Source organism: Crocuta crocuta, unplaced genomic scaffold, assembly GCF_008692635.1.
Source record: "Crocuta crocuta isolate KB4526 unplaced genomic scaffold, BGI_CrCroc_1.0 scaffold237, whole genome shotgun sequence".
Lineage (NCBI taxonomy): Eukaryota > Metazoa > Chordata > Mammalia > Carnivora > Hyaenidae > Crocuta > Crocuta crocuta.
The window spans coordinates 1,241,641-1,268,040 of record NW_027531914.1 but is presented as its reverse complement, the minus strand read 5'-3'; the positions used below and the strand labels follow the sequence as shown (position 1 = coordinate 1,268,040).

At 39.9% G+C, this 26,400-nt stretch overlaps 1 protein-coding gene across 1 annotated transcript in view; it reads right to left on the bottom strand.

The window, feature by feature from the left end:
- The window catches only part of ENOPH1 (enolase-phosphatase 1), a 33,224-nt gene that overhangs the window by 6,345 nt on the left and 479 nt on the right, over positions 1-26,400 (bottom strand). The window contains exons 2-5 of the mRNA XM_077774782.1: positions 6,355-6,456; positions 4,514-4,716; positions 2,145-2,277; positions 191-314 (exon numbers count right to left, since the gene is read on the bottom strand). Of these exons, the coding sequence (XP_077630908.1) occupies positions 191-314; positions 2,145-2,277; positions 4,514-4,716; positions 6,355-6,456 (562 nt within the window). The remainder of the gene's footprint in view (positions 1-190; positions 315-2,144; positions 2,278-4,513; positions 4,717-6,354; positions 6,457-26,400) is intronic.

Genomic DNA, 26,400 nt, shown 5'->3' with positions numbered 1-26,400 from the left:
GCGTATGGACTCTCGATTTCGGCTCAGGTCATGATCTCATGGTTTGAGAGTTTGAGCCCCACATCAGGCTCTGCGCTGACAGTGAGGAACCTGCTTGGGATTCTCTCTCATTCTCTCTCTTTCTAACCACCCCCTGCTGCCTCATGCATGCATGTGCTCTCTCAAGGGAAAAAAAAGTCCAATTACTCACCTAAAGTAACGTCTGTCAGAAACAAGATGTTGTTGGTCGAGCACCCAATGCTGTTTGCAATCTTTCGGTAGCTCTCACTCTCCACTTTGTGTCCAATCTTGGTATCAAAGTGACCATCAAAAAGCTGCACAAAGGGAAAGAAAAGACTAATGTCATAAATACACTTGCTACCCGACCCTTTTGTCTCTCCTTCATTTTCTCTGAGACACATGACAATCGTAACAATTTCATCCCCTCAATAAATAATCCCTGAAAGCCTTATGAAGGCTACAGAAAGGAAATATAAAGTAAGATTTTATAGAAATAAACATCTGGAAGAAGTAAACAATTCAATGTATATAAGATCATGTTTTAATTTAGTTTTCTTTGAGAATCATTAATTTTATATCCAAAATCTTTTAAAACATACATGCCCTACTTTCTACCCTAAAACCTTATTTATACTCAAAAGCTATTTATTGGACTGGGTTTCACTCCTGATTAAAAGGCCTGAACACTGTCTTTTCATCCCAGAATGAACAGATCTCTCTAACCTGTCTCACTGATAAGCTGTTACTTAACTTTCAAGAAACTTTCATTTTTTTACATTTTGAAATTCTACCCAAGAGCTAGTATATCCTTGCCAGCTTAAAGATAACTGGGATAAAAATATGCAACTTGCTTATTTAACTAACACTAACCAAACTAAGTCCACATTTAGGACCAGCCATTATAATGTGATATTTTGAATATTTTCAGAACTTTTCGCAAACTAAAAACAAACACTCAAAGACAAATTAAGGTAATATTAATAATACGATTTTTTTTTTAACTTTTAAAAAGTTAAGATCGGTTTTATGGATTTTCTTTCTCAAGTCTGCTCCACTTAGTATGTTTTGATCATTGAATTCAGTAATTACTATCTTATCTACTATCACCTTAATGTCTGTTCCATTAGAAAGAACAAAACAGTAGTTTACATCTGTATTCAGAGGAGATACAGCTATCTGTATCCCAGTAATTAAAGGGTTTTATTCCTGACTTACTATTTTATTTAAACTAAGATAAAACACAGGGACATACTAAAATGAGAATATGACAATCTCCAAAGCCAAAGTATTCTCTGTGCATGGTAGAGGCTCAATGAATATTTATTTAAAAAAGACAGCTGGCTGAGTGACCTACTGTGTATCACTAAGTTCAGCCTGTGTTTGGTTAGGTGGCATTTCTCCTTCAAGTCCTAGACACCTTGCCTTCTTCCAATGACACCCTATCCTCCCGAGGGCATAGAGGAGCGGGCAGGAATTTTCTCATCCACAAGAAATATAATAGGTGGCCTTAACGTACCACTGTTTAATAACATGTCCAGTTCTCTTACAGAGAATGAGATTTCTGCTAGAACAAAATTTGTTATCCCTCCAAAGTGCCAGAAACAAAGGAACCCACCATGCACTCTGCTTCATGAGAGAAGTTTATGTGTGCATGTGCTTGGATGGGGTGTGTGCCACTACTTGACCGCTTACCTGATACTTTAAACAACCAAAAGAAGCGGGCCATTAGTTTCCTCTGAGTTGACAATTTTCCAATGTTGGCACAGTAGCTGATTTATATAAGCCAGTTCCTACCTTATTAGCTGTATTACATGTACATTTATATATTCCGGATCCCTCCTCCCAGACCTGCCAGTTCAGATCTGCTAGGAAGCATGGCCCAAGGATCTACACTTTTAACAAACTCTCAGGTGATTGAATTCACAACAGCCTAAAAACCTCCAAAGCAAAGACTGGTTCTAGAAAAAAGTTCACCCTTCCCTCAACATATTCTCCAGTTTATCCACATCTCTTCACCACCTGCTTAGCATACATACGTGCAATAATCTGAATGTTGATTTAGCTTAGAACTGTAGAATATTCCTTTAAGATTCATTATTTCATGCTTTGATAATGTCAAAAAACAAAGTAATCAGGTAACCTACCTCAAGAATATCTCCTTCTGTAGAATGCCCAAATAACAGCTTCTGGGCCTCTACACTCCCTGAAGAATAGATATACACCTTCATTCCAGCCTCTCTCCATTTCCTGACTGCCGGAACTACATCTTCAAAGAACCTGGAGAGAAGACCACCAAGTTCAAGTGCAGGAACACATTATCCAGCCAGACGAAAACCAGGCAAAATAGTTGTAACAAGTTCCTCTATTTGTGCCCAAAGAGTGGCCATGAGAAGCACCTCCAAGAGACTTCAAGCTCCTGCCTATCTGATAAGCTGGTCACTGGAGATCCAGGATCACAGCGGATTAGAAGCAACAGCTTAGGTGGAGAAGAGAACAGTTTTGGACAGACAGCCACACTAATGGCAGTAAAAAATGATTACAAATAAGGGATGAAATAAGAAAGTGGTTTTTTTAACCGCCCAAGGAACTCAAAAAAGCAAATAACAATTATATAATCTTTGATGTAATTCATGACAAGAAAAGGTTAAATTATGTGCCTTCAGAAAGCATGGAAATGCCTTTAAAAAGATTTGCTTCGGGGCGCCTGAGTGGCTTAGTCGGTTAAGCGTCCGACTTTCGCTTAGGTCATGATCTCGCGGTTCGTGGGTTTGAACCCCGCGTCGGGCTCTGTGCTGACGGCCAGCTCAGANAAAAAAAAAATATTTTAAAAAGATTTGCTTCCAAACAATTAAAAGAAAAACATTTAGGGGTTCAAAGCTATTAATATCTGATCAGCTGGAAAACGGAACTTCATTTCTTGAGAACTAAAAAAATCTAAAGTTTTACTCTATAGAAAAAAAAATTACGAAGACTTGTACCATCTCACATTAGCAGGTCAGCAGTGCCAGCATTTCTGATTCCTGACACCAAGTCCTGCTTACCCATTCCACAAGGTCTTCTATATTTGGTAGTGGAAATAATATCGCAGGAAATAGGTGAAAAGAGAAGCAAAAGGAACTTGGAATGTGGAACCAATCATCTTTAAAAGATTAACTAGAAAATGTCAGAGAAGTCTCCTACTGGATAAAACAGTTCATATGTTACACTAATTGAAGGAAAGAGATCAAGTAGTTGAAAACCAGTGTATGTAACTGTGGATTACTCTGTGCGTTATTTTACACTCCTAGAGAAAGGATTTTTTTCCACGTTGCGAAAGCTGGGCTTAGAAATCTAAGAGAACTTATTTCAAGTCCCCGGTTCTATAATTAGGGAAACCAGACCAAGAGAAGGAAGGACTAACTACCTCAAACATATTCTCCTGGCTCTACTCTTTTGTGTTTTACAAAGTGAACTAGCAGACGTTCCCAAATCATTGGCCTATCCTGAAATTCTAATGCAGCCTTTAAAAAGTGGAAGCCCCTTGTAAAGTACATAAAAGAATGGTATTGCATTTGACAGAAAAGCTAAAGAAATACAATAGCTAGAAGTAGACTTGGATCTTAGGGTTTACATCATCAGGCAATGGCCTAGAATCCTTAGTTGGTAGTGTCTTATTAGGAATTTCTTGGGGCGCCTGAGTAGCTCAGTTGGTTGAGCATCTGACTCTTGATTTCAGTTCAGGTCATGATCTCAAGGTTCATGGGTTCAAGTCCCAAATCCAGCTCCACACTGACAGTGTGGGATTCTTTCTTGGGATTCTTTCTCCCCTCTCTCTCTGTCCCTACCCTGCTCTTGCTCTCTGTCTCTCAAAATAAATGAACTTAAAAAAAAATTTCTTAGCAGGACACCTGGCTGGTTCAGTCAGTAGAGCATGAGACTCTTGTTCTCAAGACTGTAAGTTTCAGCCCCACGTTGGGTGTAGAGATTACTTAAAAATAAAATACTTTAAAAAAAAAAAGAATTTCTGAGCAATATAGGGCTCTCGAGTCTCCTCTGGCAGGAGTGCTCCCAGGAACACCACAGCCAAGTCTCAGGTCAGCCCGGTACTCCTGACACTCTGAGTAACCCCAAAGGTAAATAACACAGCAGTAAATAATGGCACCCATTCTTTCTCTTCTAACAGAGCATGAAGCAGGTGATAGAATGGTCCTGAAACACAGCCAGACAGTGCTGCCACTGGTACGCTAAGGATCGAATAGGACTTATTTCAAGGAAGTCACTATCTCCTAGGAAGCTATTTTAAACTGGGATAAAAAAATCCTTCAGCCATCCCACAAACCCAGGCAAGCTGGTCTGGGGAATTTAGCCGGATGGAATACTTTATCCCGGCTTTGAAACAAACAAAACAAACCCTCACTTGTTAAAATAAAAAGAATGTTGACTTTATCTACTTTACAAATCATACAGCACTGGACAGAGGACTAGTGGAAAACGTTTTTGGTTTCAGGGTGGTGAAATGTTTCGAGTTACATACTCTGCTTTCATGCGCCCAGCTGTGAAAGCCGCCCTCCACATGTGGCCCTGCAGCTGTTTCAGTGCTGTGGTCTTTCGGTCCAGAGACATCTGCCAGCACACATTATCTACCACGGCCTGGATCATCTGTTGCAGGTCCCCTGCTCCAGCTCCAGATGCAGCAGGGATGGGAACAGCCCCATCCAGGTGGGAATCCTCTTCGGCCTGGAAGTCATAAACATCAAGTTTGGTTCCTACTTATTTTCAAAAAGATGACTTAAAATGAGACCTGAAAACAAAGCTGACCAATTTTCTCCAACTATCATTAGCACCTAGCACTGTGACAAATTAAAGTGTCTTACGCTTTAGGAGAGGAGATGAATGATTCCTAAAGGAAAGTGGATTATAATTAATAAATTTACATTACCTTTCCTGTATTGCTAGAGCTGAAATATATATCAAGAGGCATGTTGTACACGAGAAGAGAGACAGCATATAACGATAAAATGATATAGTAAGACCCAGTGTGTTCATTCACTTACTGGGATCAACAAACCAGGACTTTAATTAAATCTGATCATTTTCTCTGCACTATAATGAACTGAGGAAGAAACAAAGAAAATCTCAACAAAATCAGTTTCTGCCTGCAATTCAATGAAAAGAAACTAATGAAGCAATATCTGGGACTGGTTGTTTTTCAGTATCTGTCAGTACTGAAGGACTCTTTGTTTGCAAAAAAACAAAAAACAAAAACCCCCTAACAGCTATTTAGAACAATGAGTCTGTGAGTAAGCACATGTCCAGTGATTTATACACTACAGTGGGGAATAAGTATGTATGTTTCAGCAACTAGAGTTGTGAGACAAGAGAAAGGTGAGGGAGGGGAGTGCTTCAGACTAACCCTGAGTTATCTAGAATATTTAACAAACCCAATACTCCACGGCCCAAAGGAAGGGACTACAGATCCAGTCCCAACTCCAACCATTAAAACATTTCTAGAGCGTTCCACGTTGCCCGATGTAGAAAACTAACTAGAAAGTAACTGCCAGAGTTTACCCTGCAAGCATGTAAGATCTTTGCCACTGAGCCAATTTTAAGAAGGAAAAATAAGGTGGCTCAGTAGGTTAAACATTAAACGTTTGATTTTGGCTCAGGTCATGATCTCACAGTTCGTGGGTTCAAGCCCCGCATCGGGCTCTCTGCTCTAAACACAGAGCCCACTTTAGATCCTCAGGCTATCTCTCTGCTCATCCCCTGCTGGTGTGTGAACTCCCTCTCTCTCTAATAAACATTTAAAAGAGAAAGAAAGGAAAAAAAACAACAGGAGTTCTTTCAGTTCCACACTGTGGAAGGGAGAAATGGATTATAAACCAAGGAGAGAACAAAGCAGAGGGGCACAAGAGATGGACTGTGGCCCAGGTGTTAGCGGGGAGACAGGTCCAGAGGGCTGTGGGACAGGAGGCCCCAGGAGCGCCGCGCAGGGGACCACAAGGCTCCCACCAGGAGGCAGGAGAGAGTGGAGAATGAGGTGCTGAGGTCCTGTCACTGCGAGACATTAATGAAAAATGTGATAAGACAGCACAAAACCTTTTGCACACTACCCAGGAAAAGATTAGTTTTAAAAACACATGACATTTTTATGCTTTTGAAATGGCTCCAGAGAAAAGCAACTGTAGAGACAATGAACTGCCATGATCTGTAGTTGACTGTGAATTCCTAAGCAGGCAAGTCACTGCAACTGCCAAGCCCTGCAAATCCAGAGCGCTTCTTATTCAATGTGCTCAGAGCGCATTCTAAGTCTCCCGGCATCCTCTGTTCTCAGACACTTGGGAATGTGAAGCAATGGAAGACAAGGGTCCCAACCTGTTTCCTCAGAAGACTGACATCCTGCTGGCACTCCTCTTCTTCCCAGTGTGTCTGCAGATACTCTTTAACATTTTCTTTGATGTAAGGAAATAAAATGTCCTGGGTAAACGAGTTAAAAAAAAAAATTAGCTTTAGTCATTTGCATAAGATCAAGTTCTTCAACAATCTCACTGTGCTAGTTGTGGCATTTAAGCCACTGAGACTACATTGAAAATATGAAAATGACTGCTGTGGATATAGGAGTGAAACAGAAACAGAGACCAAAATACAAATGAATTGGGATCAAGTCAGCAGACTATAGCCTGAGGGCCAAATCTAGTCTACTTCTTGTTTTTGTAAATGAAAGGTTTTTTTTGTTGTTGTTTCTTTTTTAAAGTATGCTCTACCCCCACATGGGGCTTGAACTCACAATCCCGAGATCAACAGTCATATGCTCTACCAACTGAGCCAGCCAGGTGCTCCTGTAAATGAAGTTTTATTGGAACACAGCGCTGTCACTTGCTTGCATTGTCAGTGGCTACTTGACTTATCTTTAACTAAGACCATATGGTCCACAAAGTCTAAACATTTACTATTCAGCCCTTTTCAGAAAAGGTCCACTGACTCCTAAACTAGATTGTTAACCATAGGTCTTTGAGGGCTGGGATCAAATATACTTTGCCCATAGCTGTATCATCAATACACACACAGTACTTGGCACATGTCCATGCATGACAAATATCCAAAAAAAAAAATTTTTTTTTGATCACCATGATTGTTCCGTGCTGTCAGTGCAGAGCCCGACTCGGGGCTTGATCCCACAAACCGTGAGATCATGACCTGAGCCAAAATCAAGAGTTGACATTTAACAGAACCGAGCCACCCAGGCCATCTGAACCTGTGTATCTTTTCAAAGTAAATGTGGTTGGGCGCCTGGGTGGCTCAGTCGGTTGAGTGTCTGACTTCAGCTCAGGTCATCATCTCAATTTATGGGTTCAAGCCCCACGCTGGGCTCTGTGCTGACAGCTCAGGGCTTGGAGCCCGTCTTCGGATTCTGTGTTTCTTTCTTTCTCTGACCTTCCCCTGCTCATGCTCTGTCTCCCTCTCTCTCTCTCTCAAAAATAAACCATTTAAAAAAATTTTTTTAAATAATAAATAAATAAATGTGGTATATTTGATACATTTTTTTTTTAGTGTCTGCAANGGAAAAAAGGTGAGACAAGCAGAGTATGAGCAGAATGCTGTACAAATCCAGAGTGTGAGGACCAGCAACAGTCTTAGCAATTACCAGTATTTTCTAAATACTGTATTTTTCTAAAAAATACAGTAAAAGGGGCGCCTGGGTGGCTCAGTCGGTTAAGTGTCCAACTTTGGCTCAGGTCATGATCTCACAGTTTGTGGGTTCGAGTCCCGCGTCGGGCTCTGTGCTGACAGCTAGCTCAGAGCCTAGAGCCTGTTTCAGATTCTGTATCTCCCTCTCTCTCTGACCCTCCCCTGCTTGTACTCTCTCTCTCTCTCTCTCACATTCTCGCTCTCTCTCTCAGGAATAAATAAAACATTAAAAAAATAAATAAAAATAAAAAATACACTAAAATTAATATACGCTATGAACATAGACAGCAAGTATACAATTCAGAAAAGGTCTTATATTTTAAGGAAAACTGTATAATCAAGTTGAACTCAATAAGTCAGTTTACTGTGGCGCCTGGGTGGCTCAGTAGGTTAAGCATCTGACTTCAGCTCAGGTGATGATCTGGGGGGTCCACGGGTTCAGGCCCCACATCAGGGTCTGTGCTGACAGCCTGGAGCCTGGAGCCTGCTTCAGATTCTGTGTCTCCCTCTCTCTCTCTGCCCCTCCCCTGCTCGTACTCTGTCTCTTTCTCTCAAAAGTCGATGAATATTTAAAAAGAAAAAAAAAGTCAATTTATTTAGAGGCACCTGGGTGGCTCAGTTGTTTGAGCATCTAACTCTTGAGTTTTGGCTCAGGTCACAATCGCAGATGAAGCCCCACATCAGGCTCCATGCAGAGCATGGAGACTGATGAAGGTTCTCTCTCTCTCTTCCTGAGCTCTCTCCATTGCTCGCACGTTCTCTAAAAAAATAAAAGTTTTTAAAAAGATGTCTGTTTATTTAAACTCATTCTATTATTTTTAAAAATGTTTTTTTTTTTGAGAGAGAGCACAGTGGGGGAGGGGCAAAGAGAGAGGGGGACAGAGGATCTGAAGGGGATTCTGCACCAAGAGCAGAGAGCCCTATGTGGGGCTCAAACTTATGAACCACGAGATCATGACCTGACCCGAAGTTGGACCCTTAACTGACTGAGCCCCCTAGGTGTTCACTTATTTCTTTACTCAAATATTTACAGAATGCCCTTTACAACTTCCAATTACAAAATAAGTAAGTCAAAGGGATATAAAGTACAGCATGGAGAATACATTCAATAATACTGTAATAACTCTGGATGGTTAAATTAAACTTACTCTGGTGATTGTTTCCTAATGTAAAAAAATGTCCAATCACTATGTTGCACACCTGGAACTAATATAATATTGCATGTCAACTGCATTTCAACAAAAAAAGATAAATAAATAAATAGTAGGGCTGATGTGTGTACCTCTCCTCATAACACATTATTCAAATTTCATCTGGCCTAGTAAAAATAAAGTCATTCAATTTTGCTTGTTCCCACAAGGCATTCCAGTAAGTAATGGATCATTCAGCAGATTCAAATGCATACAGTGTAATCAAGCAAATTGTTCAGCATACTTGACAGAACAGCCTTGTTTAAGCTCAATAAAAAGTCACTCTTGATCTAAAAGAAGAAAAATGAAGAGCTGAGATTGACAGCTTGCTTTTTCCACAAGAGACTCCTTTTACCATACTGTTATACTTCTTTTCTTTAAATACTTGGTTTTCCCATCATGCCTACATCATCCTTCTTTTCACCTACTTATTTCTCCCACACTCATGCGCTGTAGCAGGACTGCAGGCTGGCCCCCTACTCAAGAATGCTGAGATGATACATAACACTGCAGGTGCACACAAGGCCAGTCCTCTCCTACGCATGTATCACAGACAAACTCCAACACAGGTGCACGAAGAGGAAAGTTAAAAAATGTTTATTATAGTGCTGGGTGTAATATCAAAATCACTGGAAACAATCTAAATCTTTATTAGCTAGAGAATAAACTCCAGTATATTCTTTCATACTCCAAAACAACAAATAAGTAAATAAATAATAAAAATTAAAAAATAAAATAACATATAGCAGTTAAAAAAACTCAGTGTACTGAGGGCCACCTGGCTGGCTCAGTTAGAAAAGCACATGACTCTTGATCTCGGGTAAGTTTGAGCCCTACGCTGGATGTAGAGGGGCACCTGGGTGGCTCAGCCGGCTAAACCTATGCTGGATGTAGAGATTACTTAAATTAAAAAAATAAAATACTTAAAAAAAATCAATGTACATGAATATAAACTCTAATGTATAAATAAAATTCATAAAAAATGAGAGGTATTCAAGAGTTTCACTTGTATTTATAACATTTTATTTCTTTAGGATCTAAAACAAAATAGCATCAAAATTTAATAAGCTTTGTGGTGTGTGCATGGTCACTACATTAATCCTTAATTTCTTATTTAAAATGTTTCACAATTAAAAAGCCAACTTTGATCCCTCATCCTCTGTTGCTTTCTCACTTTGTCATCCTCCTCCAATGTCCTATCTCCATTATTCCTCAACTTCCATGCAATTGGAAATACTCCTGAGGGAAAACTACTGGGTTAGATTCAGGGCCTCCCAGTAACTGAAAAGTTGAAGTACCTGAAAGGTATAAAAACAGATACAATGCTACACTACTTTGTGCTTCACAAAGCCCAATCTCCGATATCCAGCTTTACTGATCAATTTGTGGAGTGCCTGTGAGTCCTGAGAGCCTAGGTCTTTCACCTCTCTGGGAGAAGAGTACAGACTCTGGGCAGTATGCCAGGGCGGGGTCCTACCTCTGCTTTTTACTGCCATATTCAACTTACCTCTCTGAGCCTCAGTTTTCTCACGTGCTAAATGGAAAAGATAATACCAAGCAAGGTCACTGTAGTAATTAGAGATAGATAGAAAGCACCTAGACCTTACCGCTTATCATATTCTCCAGCACAGACAAACATTTAAACTGGGCAAGGATCACATTTGACCCAAACTGAATGATAAATAATAGCAGAGAGGTTCCCAGAGGATAAAGCACAAGCACAATCAACTCACACATTCAACTTTTACTGAGGACCTAACTGAGTGCAGGCACCTCTGATAACAAAGTTGTGAACCACAGCTTCTCCTCAGCGAACTCACAGAAAGAAAAGGTTCAAGGTTTCAAACAATTTTGAACTTTTAGGAGACCTAAACGTGCCCTCTGCACTAAGTACACACACAAAGCTAGGCAATGAAGGCAGAACCTAGTGTGACATGGGGAACATCAAGACCACCTGGGGTTGACACATTAGCAGGCTTCTCTTTTAGTGAAAACATGTTATTGCATCATTATCAAAGTACATGGGGCAAATAACTAAACTGTGAAGATTTTATCCTGTTCTTTCAACATACTTTCTGAGCAATCTATTCTGTGAGACAAATAAAATGCCTTCAAGTTGCTTATTTTTAAACAGTCAGTAATTATATCGATAATATATGCTGTGATAACATATAAGAAAGCTCTAAAAATAGACTTTGTCGAGCTAGTGCTTTTTGCCCAACCCTGGCCATTGAGCATTTTCAGGCTTTAAAAGTAATTCCAGAAAGAACTGTAACGATGAATGTTTTAACTTCAGTGAGAATTCATTTGTGGGTAATTTCAGAATACTGTAGCATGAAAACAATGCTACAGTAAACCCAGGATTCTACAAATGTGTGAATATTTTTAGTCCATCAGGCACCGAAGGGGCTGTTATGCTTTAATAGTACATATAACAAAAGGCCATAGAACCAAATGAGAGTATTTGTCTTTCAGGCGACTATGATTAAATTCCACTAAATGCTGGAGGGGATACTATGCAAGCAGCAGTTTACATTACTCTACACAGCTCAATGGTAGCTTTCTGAAAGAGCTCCATTAAGGCTCCTTAAAGGCCACAAGATTTCTGAACATCTAATTAAAGAAGTTGCCTCATTAATGTTTAGAAGTTCAAATATGAATTTGCTTTATGGTCAAGCAGTTGTTTAAATAAAAAGGTCATAGAATCAATAAAAATAAAATAGTTGCTATAATGTTTACTCAAGTCTCTGAGGAAAATGGGTAATAAAAAGGTAATGGGTAATACTTAGAGTACAGCTATTTAAAGAAACCATTTTAAAAGCCTTCCAATGAACCACATAGTACAACAAATGACTTAAAGTATTTGAGAACTTAGAAACTTTTTGGCCAGAAAATTAAACAACATAAAGGCAATACTTATAGGCCTACTATTTTTCCATTAATCTCAGAAGATAAGAAGCAAAGGAAAATTAAGTGGCTTGATGGATCTTAGAAACAAATCACATTCTCTAAGAAAGAAAACGGGTTACAAATACAGAGCATAATCCCATTCTGGGGAATAGCTAATGAGCAGAACAAAATCGAGGTGAACAGGGACATTTACAAAGGTTCTCGCTGAGTCAGGAAATGACACAGGGGAAAAAAACAGATTTTTTTTTTTTTTTGCATATCTATCTTCTGCAATGACAGTGTATAATCTTTTAACTGAGATATAATTGATACATATTAGTTTGGGGTGTACAACACAGTGATTTGATATATGTATATAATACTGCAAAACAGTCACAATAAGCCTAGCTAACATCCATCACCACACAGTTTTAAATTTTATCTTGTGATGAGGACTTTTAAGATCTACTTTCTCAGCAACTTTCAAATATATGATATAGTCACCATGCTGTACATTATATTCCAGAACTTAGTTATTTTATAACTGGGAGTCTGTACCTGCTTAAACACTTCCAAAGTTGGGAATTTACTACTTCTTGGAGTGGTCCATGCTACCTGTTAGACAGCTTCAGCAGGTCTTCATTCAATATCCTTCCTGAAGACCATACTAGGAACTACCAAAAGTTTGGCGCTCTGGCTGCTACACGGGGCCACAGGAGCTCAGAAATTATTAACTTTGGTGTCCCTATCGTCAATGGGGAAGGAAGGGATGTAACCATTCCCCTTTGAAAGCGGAAGCCTTTAAGAATGAACATTAGAGTTCCTCATGTGCATTCAAAATGATTAAATGTGTTGATAAAAAAAAAGTGTCTTCTAAATCCCATTAAGGATATTAAATTGTAGTTAAAGAAAGATAAACTATAATCTAATTAATTGCAATGAATCACATCACACAAGGGAAGGTTATCATTACAAGGGGCTAGTAGCTGGGATAAGGTTTAAAAAAGAGACACAGAGACAGAATTATCAGTATCTCATGAATTTCAGAGAAGGAAACCTGATTGGCCTGGAGTCCTAGCCCCTAACAGTAGAAGGAATTGACACTTAGCTTTCTGAATCCACCTACCATCCCTGATAGTGACTCCTCTAAATACATGATGAAGCTTAGGTTCAAAAAGGTTTCATTACTGGTACAAAGCAAAGGCACAATTCAAACCCAGGCCTATGAAATCCCAATGTCTGAGTCTATCCAGCTCTGTGAGTAGATGACGTTGGCGAGCACTACTCCCTAGGAATCACCCAACTCCCTGAGGATCATGACATTCTCTACAGATATTTCTAATATACCTTTGGTTTCTCAAAGACATTTGTACAAAGAAAATGAGAGATGTGAGGAGCGCCTGGGTGGCTCAGTCGGTTGAGCATCTGACTTCAGCTCAGGTCACGATCTTGCGGTTCAAGATCATGTGAGTTCAAGCCCCACATTGAGCTCTGTGTAGGCTCAGAGCCTGGACCCCACTTCAGATTCTGTGTCTCCCTCTCTCTCTGCCCTCCTCTGCTTGTGCTCTTTCTCTCTCTCAAAAATAAACAAACATTAAAAAAATTTTTTTAAAAAAAGAAAATGAAAAATTTGAGTTCACCTGCCAGTTCTTTAACATTTCCAATAGAGTAGTAATAATATAGGTAGTTATAATAGTGGGAGTAACTGCCAATATTTACTAAGCCCTTACTATTCCAGGCATGCTCTGTCTCTAGTCATTAGTGATTATCTAATTTCATGATTTCAAATACCAGCTCTTGCTACTGACCCTCAAATCCATAGCTTCAGCACAGACCTCTCCCTGAACTACCAAGCACTCCAAATTTACTCAATGGCTTCATGAACGGTCTGAATCTCATTTCAATTCTCTTAATAACCCTATTTGAAACAAGTATTATTATTTCTCCCATTTTACACAAGCACTTAAAGGTTAAGTACAAATTAATAGACTACAATAACAGTTTATCAATCAGGTCTTGTTCTGTATTGTTTGAAGAAACAGATCCAGAGCTTCATCATCCTGGCTGCAGGAATCTAAGGAGCTTAACTGAACCTACAGTGACAGAGCCGCACAAGGTTCCAGGAGTCAGCCAGCCTCTTGGAGCATACCAAGAGAACTGCCAAACACTGGCCTGCCCATGGCTCCCCTCCAAAGTCCCACCCAGGTCCCACTGCCGGGATTACCATGAGTTTCCAAACTACGTGTCTTAGTCTCTTTCCTCAGTGAAGGGTGTTAGCTCCACGCTTTTAAGACTTANCTCCTAGAAATAAATAAAACATTAAAAAATTAAAAAAAAAAAAAAAAGACTTAAGAAAAGGAATTTGTTAGAAGGTTACATGATGAATCCTTGAAAAAAAAATCAAGTTAATGAACCCCTCATATACACACCCAGAAGACAAGGAACCTTTTTTTGTATTAAAGACTTCTGTCTTTGAAAAGAAATCTATGTTTCTGAAATAGAATCCCCTGGGAAGAGGTCCCAGCAGGTTCCTGGAGGGTGTCTAAGGACAGGGCTATTGACGATGCACACATTCTTTAGAAGGGTGATGGAAAATTGGGTACAACAGGCTCACCGGAGGTTGCCTGCCACCCCGCTCTGATCCGAACCTACACCAAAGCCAATTTTGAAAATTATGAAATATTAATTATGAAAATCAAAAGTATTATACAAAAATAAGCATTTACTGTAAAAAGAATGCCTTTTTTCTTTAGTGAAGGGGTTACCTGGGGGTAAGCTGTAAGAATGGAAAATTTTAAGAATCATTAAACAGAGAAGGACTTCTCAGAGCTAAATACAGCATATCCTTAAAAAGTTTATCTGAGCAAGATAGAGGCCTAACTACATATTTAAAAAGTGGGAGTTATATATATTATAATTGGTGTCTTTTTCAGAGTAGATCGGACTACATTTATTTCAATAATCTCAACTGCTGTATGCATAGGGAAAAAAAACAGGAATATTCACTAAATTCTTAATGGTCATCTCTGGGTGGCAGTACCAAAAGGAGACATTCACTCCCCATATCACTGTATTATACTCTTGTAATGTTTGCGATTTATAACCAGCATGAAGTATTTTGAGGAAAACTTGGGGGAAAACACATACTTTCCTCTATCCTCACAATAACAGATACAAGTTTCCACAGCATATTTGACTTTTTAACTTAATTTTTTTAATGTTTATTTATTTATTTTGAGAGGGGAGAAGGAGAGAGAACCAGTGGGGAAGGGACAGACAGAGAGGGAGACAGAGAATCTGAAGCGGGTTCTGTGCCGACAGCAGCGAGCCCGTTGTAGGGCTTGAACACAGGAACCATGAGATCATGACCTGAGCTGAAGCTGGATGCTTAACCGACTGAGCCACCCAGGTGCCCCAATCCTACAACCTTTTAATTAATTTTAACTGTTAATAAAATTTCTACCTTTCACGATTTTTTTTTTTAAGTAAACTCTACCCCCAACATGGGACTCAAACTCATGACACCAAGTCCTAACACTGAGATCAAGAGTCACATGCTCCTCTGACTGAGCCCGGCAGGCATCCCTCTTTCATAGTTTTTAATGTTCAGTTTTTGCTGATTTCTTCCTTTGGACTTCTAGGTTTTAGAAATGTTGGATAAATGAAAATTCTAATGTCACTCTGGAAACACTTCAGATAAGTTACATGCTGTTCAAATGAGATAAAGTACCACCTTGAGGAAATGTGAAATAGCAAGGACAGCAAAGGCGGGGGGAAAACTCAGTCCCAGCCCTGTCCATGACCAGGAATACATCATACCACCATCACAGAGCATTTAGTGAATGCTTTATGTGGTTTTTTTTGTTTTGTTTTGTTTTTTATTTATTTCTAGGAGAGAGAGAGAGAGAGAGAGAGAGACAGCGTGAGCAGGGGAGGGTCAGAGAGAGAGGGAGTCACAGACTGAAACAGGCTCCAGGCTCTGAGCCGGCAGTCAGCACAGAGCCCAACGCGGGGCTCGAACCCACTACCGCGAGATCATGACCTAAGCGAAAGTCGGACGCTTAACCGACTAAGCCACCCAGGCGCCCCAACTTTATGTTTTTTTAATTTCTATGTTTTAGATTGTATTGGGCCCCAATCAATTCATACATACAAAGTTATGCTACAAAATTGTAGACCATTACCCAAATAACCTACCAGGCTTTCCCATCTAAGAAATAAGTAATTTAAACAGTTGCTATTAAAATTTAAAAAAGAAAAAAAAAAAGAAAGAAAAGAAAGGCTTCAGTCTCTGTCCAGGAGGAGGTCTCAGCATTGCTGGGAGACAGGACAAATAAGAACACACCAAAGGCAGCGTGTGCTGCAGTGGCAAATATATGGCCCTGCAAAAGAGGGAGAGGACTCTGAAATTCTTGCTCAAACAAAAGTCCTTTGAGAGCAGAAGCATATCTTACCTCTGTATTACCTCAGCCTAGCACAATAAATTTTTTTTTAAGTTAATGAGTACATGGAACCAACCTGCACTTGGAAAGGAAAAAGTATCGCATTCTAAGCTGGAGGAACAGTGGCGGCATGAAAGGGCATGACCTGAATGGGCATGTTCAGCTATAAAACGTGTAAGGGAATCGAGGGATAGGATGTTGGAAAATCCTGTTGACTGAAGTGCAGGAGTTGGAACTTTCTTAGCCAACAGAAAACCAGAAAGGATTTCCATGGTGCAAAGACAATCTATTTATGTACCTGTCCTCCTTACCAGGTTCCATGATGGTGACAGCTGGGTCTTAAGGATGTTGGACCCTAGCAGAGCCTGGCACATGATTGGTATTTAAATAAATGTGAGAAAAAGGAAGGAAAGATCACACAAGTGCAGTGACACAAAAGGTTCTACAATAAGAGACCAGAAACTCAAGCCAGTGGTGCTTTCCATCCACTTCATGATATACTCAGACCCAATACAGTGATTCTCCAAAGGCTCTTCCCTTTGTTTCTGGTTGAATCAACAAAAATCCTCTCACATACCAAACATGGATATATCTCCCTTTTGGAAAAAGAATGAAGCAATGGGGAAGGTTTGGGGGGGATGTTAAGTAAACTGCCCAACAGCTACTTATCAAGATAGTCCTGCCATTCCAGGCTTCCACAAATTCTTGAGATTAGACATACTGGGTCTCATTCTTACCCTACTTCTGACTAGAGCCAAAAGGGGCAGAGGTGGAGGAAATCATGGAGAAAATTTGTGGAGCAGATGGGTTTCAGTAATGTTAGCTGCCCCTTTTCCTTACTGAATCTTCACAAGCAGTTTCTGTATCCCTTAGTCTGACACTTCTTGCATTATCATCAGTGTTTCTACAGAGCTTTATAATTTTCAAAGGTTTCTGAATTCCATTTCATTCTATCTTCATCACCACCTTATAAGCACACCAGATCCTACTACCTCATCCTTGCAGATGAAAAAGCCTAAATTCAGAGATTGAATGAAGACAGGGAACATGACTCAACTGCAGTTACTGGTGTCAGTAATAAACAGCACAGGCAGAAGGAAGTTTCTAGTTTGCTGTCCCTTGAGGGCTATCTTCTCTCCAGTTTCATATTGAGGGCAGAATGGGCCTCATATACTTATCAGTGCTAAAAACGTTGGAAGTAATAATACTTATCATTTGGATGTTTAACCAAAGTTGGGATATACCATGACAACACAAGCTCTCTTCCCAGAAAAACCATAAAATTAACATAGCATTTTTCATGAGAAAGAAATGTCAACTTTAACATTGCTCAATTATTATCTTTTAAAATACAAGGCTGAAATATAAAAGAACGTATAAAAGTAAATTGCAAGCATCGGTAAACAATCAAGAATACATTAGCCATTTCTAAAAGTGTTTTAACCTAAAATATATTTCAAAAAAAATATATTAAACTAATACTAGAAAGAGTATATGAGTAGGATTATGTTTTTAAAGAGAATCAAGGAGCAAATGGCTGGATTATGAGGTGGAGTGTTCAATTCTTGATCTTGGGGTTGTGAATTCAAGCCCCACATTGGGTGCTGAGATTGCTTAAAAAGGGTTATCTTTAAAAATAAATAATTAAGAATCAAAATCTGTATCATTTTGATCTCAATCATTTGCTCTCAATGAGTATCTGCTGGGGCGCCTGGGCAGCTCAGTCAGTTGAGTGTCTAACTCTTAATTTTTGCTCAGGTCATAATCTCACAGCTCATGGGTTAAGCCCCAAGTCAGGCTCTGCACTGGTAACACAGAGGCTGCTTGGGATTCATATTCTCTCTCTCTCTCTCTCCCTCTCCCCTTCCCCTGCTAGCATGTGTGTGTGCACACACTTTCTCAAAAATAAACTTAAAAAAAAAAAGGGTATCCACTACCTCAAATAAATATTATTTGTAGGATCAAGGATTTGTCTGTTTAATTCACATTTTCTAAAACATAGGTTTAGTTTGAGATCTTTTCTTTCCCTTAGTCTAATTCAAAACCTTGCCAAATATCTCACTAAGGTGAAACTCCAGCCCTTAAACAATGTCTTTACCAATCTCCATTACCAGCACAGTCCTTAAACACCAACATAATCTTTAAAACAAAATGGTGGTTGTTACAGCAACCACTGGCTCCTGGGTGGCACAGTCAGTTAACCCTGAGACTTCGGCTCAGGTCGTGATCTCACGGCTCATCAGTTTGACCCCCGCATCGGGCTCTGTGCTGACAGCTCAGAGCCTGAAACCTGCTTCAGATTCTGTCTCTGTCTCTCTCTGCCCCTCCCCTGCGCACACACTGTCTCTCCTCTCTCTTTCAAATATAAGTATTTTAAAAAATAAGAAAAAAATAGTCAAATCTTAAGGAAAATATTATAAATTGTATCCAACACCATTAATGATAAATTTGAAAACAAAAGTGGAACCAATATAAATTCTAATTCCTTTGTAGCCTAGAACCTCTAAAGGAATCTATGAGAGATGTTTGTGTTAACCAAGCACGGTAAAGGGGAAAATTCCCTCACCCTCAGATGTTCATATCCTAAACCACAAAATCTGTGAATATGTTACTTCATATGGCAAAGGGACTATAGGTATAATTAAATTAAGATTCTAAAGATGGCAAGATTATTTTTAGATTATGTGGTTGGGCCTGATGCAATCACAAGGGTCCTTATAGGTCAAAGGAAGCAGGAGAGTCAAAGTCAGAGAGAGAAAGACTGGTCTAAAGATGCCATACTGGTGACTCTGAAGACAGAGGAAAGGCCCATGAACCAGAAAATGTGGGCAGCCTCTAGAAACTGGGAATGGCAGGGAAATTTTTCTAGAATTTTCTAAAATCTTCAGAAGGGACACAACCCTGCCAATACCTTTTCTAACTCAGTGAGATCCATTTCAGAGTTGACCCTCTGGAGGTGAAACACGATTGTCTTAAACTCCTAAGTTGGTGGTAATTTTGTTACAGCAGCCATTGGAAGGCACTATTTACCTGCCCATCTGCCAGGATACCTGAAGGCTTATAATACGCAGGTCCCTATCATACATATATATTCAACTAAATAAACATTTAAGTGTACTATCTAGTTACTCCTGTAGTATACATAACTCCTTGCAAATAATTCTCTTTGTCCTTTAAGAAAGGGGCTTTTGATTTACAGTTCAGTTCTGGAAGATGATTTGCAAAAGAAGTGGGAGAAGTGGCCACCCGCTTAATCCTTTGGTGTTTACACTGACATTGTTCTCTTGTATACAGCCATATTGAGCAATAATCAATTTGCTTAACCTCTCTCTGAGAGGTTGTGGTTTTGTTAATGGTAATAGACTTCCTCTAATTCGTCTATACTCTTGCCTGGTCTGCTTTACCATATCAAATGAGCCATTACAAAGAGCAGTGCTGACAGACTTACACAAAGATATAACTTGCAAATTTGTATGACGCCTAAATACCTAACATGTGGTACATGGAGCGGCAGCAGCAGCAGCAGCTGGGCACCTGTGAGAAATTCAGCATCAAGTGCCACTCCAGATCTTCTGAACCAAAAACTCCGTTTTAGGGGCGCCCCGGGGTGGCTCAATCAGTTAAGTGTCCAACTCTTGATTTCAGCTGAGGTCATGATCTCACAGTTCTTGAGTTCAAGCCCCCCGCATTGGGCTCTGCACTGACAGCATGGAGGCAACTTGGGATTCTCTCTTTCCCTCTCTACCTGAACCTCACTCATGCGTGCTCTCTCGCTCTAAATGAATTTTTTAAAACAATTTTTAAAAGGTGGGGGTGGGGGGCGCTCCTGGATGGCTCAGTCAGTTAAGCATCCAACTCTTGGCTTTGGCCTAGGTCATGATCTATAGGTTCATGAGTTCGGTCCCCACATCAGGCTCTGCAATGATTCTCTGCTTAGGATTCTCTCTCTCCCTCTTCCTCTCTGTCCCTCCCCTGCTTGTGTGTTCTCAAAATAAACTTTAAAAAATGTTTTTTAATAAATAATTTTTAAAAAGAAAGAAAAGTGCAACTACATTTTAGCAGGGTCCCTAAATTATTTGTACACACATTCAAGTCTGAGAAGCACAGATATAAAGAGCCTTTGGCAAGGGTACCCGCCAAAAATTCCAATCAGGTTCTTACTTTCAGTTAATGGAATCTTCTTAATTATCCAGATTTTATTTTCAAGCGCAAAGTTTTCCTAAGGCATAAATGAAAAACATGCTCCCTGTCCACTATTCCCTAATAAGATTTGTTGGGATGGTAGGATGAAATATTAATGTAAATATATTCATTTATTTCACAAAGTTTTTTCAAGGGCTGAGCATTCATTAAATGTCCACAGTAGCCTTATGAGGTAGAGATCCACACAACACAGCTCAGGAAATATGCACATAGACTCAGCAGAGACATTAACTAACTTGTCATAAAACATTTGGGAGAAGCCAGAATGCTAATCCAGATCTGTATAGTCTCCAATCTCATCCTTGTAACCACTACTCTACACTGTCAATCCTCATTATTTGCTGATTCTGTACTTACAAATGCCCCTACTCACTAAAGTTTATTTGTAACCCCAAAATAAATACTTGCTGCACTTTCCTGATCATTCAGAAACAGGTACATGTGCAAAGTGGCAAAAATCTGTAAAGACTTGATATACACATTCCCCGCACAAAGTGACGATTTGCCTTGTTTCACCTCTCATAATTTAAATAAGTGTCCTCTTCAGGGTGTATTTACAGCCATATTTTTTGCATTTAGTGCTTTTTGTTGGTGATCTTGCAGTTCAAAATGGGCCCCCAGCAAAGTGCCAAGTGCTGCCTAGTGTTCCTAAGCACAAGAAACTGTGATGTGCCTTAGGGAGAAAACACATGTGTTTAGACAGGCTTCACTAAAGCAGGAGTTACAGTGCCACTGGCTAAAAGTTCAATGTTAATCTATCAATAATATATATTATGTAAGGGAAACAGAAACACACATTAGACAAGGCTACTATTGATCAGCTCACAGAAGTGCTGTGGCCAGTGGCTCACAGGAACCTAACCCTGTATTTTCTCTAGGGGCAATGATTCATTAATTGCTAATATGAGATTCTCAGTGACTTTATAGAACATAACTATGTCAACTATTGTTATGTGTACAGATTCAACATGTAACAACAGGAAAGCCACCAAATTAAAGAGAATTTTCAGAAACAAGAGGATAATTTTCTCCAAACCGAGAAATAATAGTTGAAGGTTCCTGACAGGATAACCACAGAGACGGGTGATGGTGTTATTTCATAGGTTGACAGACCAAAAACACTGGAGTAATACACTGTGGAAAGTCAGAAAATGAATATTACAATACCATCAACAAAAATCAAGTGGTGGCTCCATGGGCCAATAAGATGATTCAATAGGGTAAGGGAAGAGAATATAACAACCTTTGTTTAGATTTATTACTTTAAAAAATTTTTTATGCTTATTTTATTTTTGAGAGAGAAACACAGAGGTGGGGGAGGGGCAGAGAGAGAGGGAGACAGAATCCAAAGCAGACTCCCGGCCATCTGCACAGAGCCCGATGTGGGGCTCGAACTTACGAATTGCGAGATTATGACCTGAGCTGAAGTTGGACGCTTAACTGACTGAGCCACCCAGGTGCCCCTACATTTTTTAACCTCATCTTCAAATTCCAATGTGTTTTATAACTTCATAATTATACCCCAACATGTGTACACGATTTACAAATTCTGTTGGCAATGCCTGCTCCAATTCTGCTGATGGTGTACATTACCAAAAAATGCTGGGAGAACAGCACTGTAAAGGATCAGAAATCAGTACTTGAAAAGAAAACAAACTCCAGAGGCACATGCCCCACAGTGAGGGGCAGGCCTGGAGGTTTTCAGGATTCAGACACACGGTGAAGATCTAAGGAAAGGTGGGCTCTACCGCTGCTCTGCCCTCAAGCTGTAATGATCCTTACACAGGACATCCCTCCAGACATCAGCTTATGAGAAATTAGTTGGTTGCAGCACTCACTGCATGATCCCATCTAGGAGCCCCTCCTGTTCTAGAAATTTGGCAATGCTATGACACAGAGAAAATAAGATATACTAGCTGGTAAATAAAACCAGCTAGTTTTCTGTTGTCTGACACCTAAGGGCTGAGGCATGCCATGACAGAGCAGCAGGCTGTCCGGAGAATACCACTTCCCAGACTGGGAGGAGTCTAGGGAATCCATGAGCTATCTCAAACTGCTAAGTGCTATCTTAAATAGTTAAAGTACATCATATACACATTTAACTGTAAGTGCTCAGCCAAAAAAAAAGGAATAAAGGAAAAAATAACCAGAGCCAGTGCTGGCAATCTGTCTGTTATTCTGCTTAATGGGGGTGTTCTGTTGCCCAGTAGAACAGTCTCAGTTCCCCAATGTCTCTTACCATGTGAGTGGCTCAGTATGAGGCCAATGTTTGACACAACATATTTTTCATTTATACCACCTAATCCCAAACCAACTACTTCCTCCGATGATAAAGGGAAGCAAGCATATGTTACCACCCTAAAAGAAAAATAAATGCATGACTTACTGAAAATAGAAATCTGCCTCTAAGGAATGACTTCTAAGGGTCTTTCAGAGAGCAGTTTTTGACAATATTCAATTTTCAAGTATATACAACTATAGAACCAAATCTCCAAATAAAGACTCAAGTATGGCCATTATGGTTCAAGGGTTTACTCCTAAACCTATCACTAAGAGGTAGTATAAATTGAAATTTGTTACCATATCCTTTTATAATACTTCGTGTTGATTAAAGTGCTCTCACATCAACCGTGTCATTTAACGTACACAGAAGCCAAGAAAAGACACGGAACAAGCACTATGGTTTCCAGTTTAGAGATCAAAAGCAATAAAGTAAAGAGTAAGAGTTTTTGAGACAGACAATCTGGGTTCAAATCCTAGGTATAGTAGTAGTTTAACTTTTTTTTTTTTTTTTATTTCTAGGAGAGAGAGAGAGACAGCATGAGCAAGGGAGGGTCAGAGAGAGAGGGAGTCACAGACTGAAACAGGCTCCAGGCTCTGAGCTGGCAGTCAGCACAGAGCCCGACGCGGGGCTTGAACCCACGAACCGCGAGATCATGACCTAAGCGAAAGTCGGACGCTTAACCGACTAAGCCACCCAGGCGCCCCGGACTTTTAACCTTAGTTTCCTATCAGTAAAATGTAGACAGTGCACACACCTCCCAGAGTTTCTGAGGATGTCGAGTATACAAGTCACCCGTATACAATACTCAATGTTCATTTCCACAGGAAGTGGGGCTACACGTTCCACTCACCTAATGTGACTAATAAAGTCCAAAGTAGAACAAACACCTCGCGATTCCTACCTGCATCCTCAGAGATTCAAAAAGGATATAATTTAGTCTCTCTTTAAAAGGTGTTCAAAACAAAAGCCAAAACCAAGAAAAAAAGTTCAAAAGATTATCTCTGACATAGTCTGCAAAGTTTTTTTTGTTCAAGTAAATTTGTGAAATGCCACTCTCTTGAAGACTTATAAAACATGTATGTGTGTACGTACATATGCATGATAGAAAGGCTCGGAGATGTACAATGATAAAACCTAGTTGAATATGTATAGTCTAACATTTCCCAAAAGTGTATTTAATAATGGAATCCTTTTTGCATAATTATTATAATACCCACACAGACTTAATGCTCTTAACATACTTTTGCACTTGATCTTAGCCAAAAGGCTGAGAAGTGATCAATGAACATACTTTTAGAAACACCAGTTTTGATAAAGTAACGTGTAACAAATTAATAATAGGTTATTAGATTATAATAGATCAATAATTATGAATAAAATAATATTAGATTACAGGACACAGAACAAGAAACTATCCTTATAAAATCCCCAAATCATCTTTTGCAGCCTGCCTTGACTTTACCTATAAATCAGTGTCAAACTTAAAAAAAAAATCTATTTAGGCCATCAAGGCATTTTAACTCTCAGAAAGATGTGAGACTTAGTCTGCCACAAACAAAGATTTCAAGAAGTAGTTCATAATGTCATCTGGCAGAAGACAGGACTGGGGGCGGGGAGAGAGGTGGGAGAGGCACCTATATTTTGCCACAAAATTGATTTGTATGGGGGTACCTGAGTGGCTCAGCGAGTTAAGCATCTGACTCCTGGTTTCAGCTCAAGCCATGAACTCCAAGTTCGTGGGTTCAAGCCCCACATTGGGCTCTGTGCTGGCAGAACAGAACCTGCTTGGGATTCTCTTTCTCCCTCACTCTCTGCCTCTTGCCTGCTCATTCACAAGCTCTCTCTCTCAAAATAAATAAACATAAAAAAATTATTTGCATGAAGTATCCTATTCCCTAATCAATTTTCCAAGAATGTTATATATCATATCACATCACTACCTCTCCTGTGATTACCCTTGGTGGAGATATTAAGCTGTGAACTATAAACCCAAAGATGAGGAATCATCTTTTCTCTGAAAACTCTAAGAAAGCAATGGTTTGTCACAATCAGTAAGAAAAAGAAAGTCAACTCCATTATCAGCATTTGGTCAATCCTGAATATTTCTGCAGAGGCCCCTGATGTGGTTAAAAACTGAGAAAGAAATGTCAACTTAGATTTCTTAGGATCATGTGTTAACATGGTACTGTGATTCTTCTAAAATAATGGTAAATGGTTGTTATATTGGAGTCCTAAAATTTTTACATTTAATTGACTTCAAGAAAAATCATTCTTCACAGGTAATTTTCAAAATAAAACTAACTTGGGTGCCTGGGTCGCTCAGTTGGTTGAGTGTGGGACCTCACTGTTTGGCTCAGGTCACGTGTGATCTCAAGGTCGTGAGATGACGTCCCGTTTCCTGCTCTGTGCTGAACGTGAAGCCTGCTGAGGATTCCCTCTCCCTCTGCTTCCCTTTCTTTCAAAATAAATAAACATCTTTAAAAAGATTTTTTAATGTTTGAGAGAGAGAGTGAGAGAGTATGAGCAGGTGAGAGGCAGAGACAGAGACACAGAAACCTGTGAAACAGGCTCCGGGCTCTGAGTGTCAGCAGAGCCCGATGAAGGGCTTCAAAGTCAGCCACTTAACCAACTGAGCCACCCAGGTGCCACAATAAACATTTTAAAATAAAAAATAAATAAAACTAACACAAAAATTTTAAACTCACAAGGTGCCTGGGTCTCTCATTCGTGGGTTCAAGGCTCCCTAAGGCTCTAAGCTGACACACTGGAGCCTGGAGCCTGCTTCAGAGTCTCTCTTCTGTCCCTCCCCTGCTTGTGCTCTCTTTCTCTCAAAATTAAAAACATAAAATAAAATTTTAACTCAGGGTGCCTGGGTGGCTCACTCAGTTAAGTGACTTGACGATTTTGGCTTCTGTGGTGATCTCACGGTTGGTGGGATAGAGCTGGGCTCTGCTGGCAGGATCTGCGCCGACAGCACTGAGCCTGCTGGGACTCTCTCCCTCTCTCTCTGCCCCTTCCCTACACTCTCTCTGTCTCAAAATAAACTTTAAAAAAAATGTAAAACTGAGACCACTCAGTTTCTTGAAAGATGGGTTTTTTCCCAAGTTGTAAATAACCTATTACTATAGGTAAACCCTTCTGGTTAATGCTTTCACCTTAAATCTCCAGAAACCAAATAAAGGGTAGACTAGGCTCGAAAAATTCTTTTACAAATTATACTAAAATTTGATACTTACTCTGATAAAATATATGTATTTTTTAAAACTCTGCTAAATGCAGAGCTATACGCTTATGAATTAGGGGTGGACAAGCGTTTGGTGAATAGTGACACCCTAGGAAAAAGGCTTTGGTTAAGAGCTTCAAGTTTCCATGGTTTTCAGAGAAAAATGAACAGAATCTAGATATGTTTGTTCTACAGCTTAATAAATCAGTGCTACATTCCAAAGGGCCTAATCCAATAATTCGAAGCGTGCAGTTAGGCACTAATATTGCAAGATTGGGAAAGGGGCGAAGAATAACCACCATGGCCCAAGGTACCAGGGCTACCTGAAAAGTTACCTCGACACTTTCCGTTTTGAGGGACTAGACGGCTCCAGAACCACTCAACTGCAGCCGCCACCTAGCCAGGCCCAACCTAGAGCCAAGCAGGCGCTCACCTGGCCCGAGGGGGGCACCCACCTCGCCTCTCCCAGTCGGGGCGCAACTGCCCCCCTCCGCCTTTTTC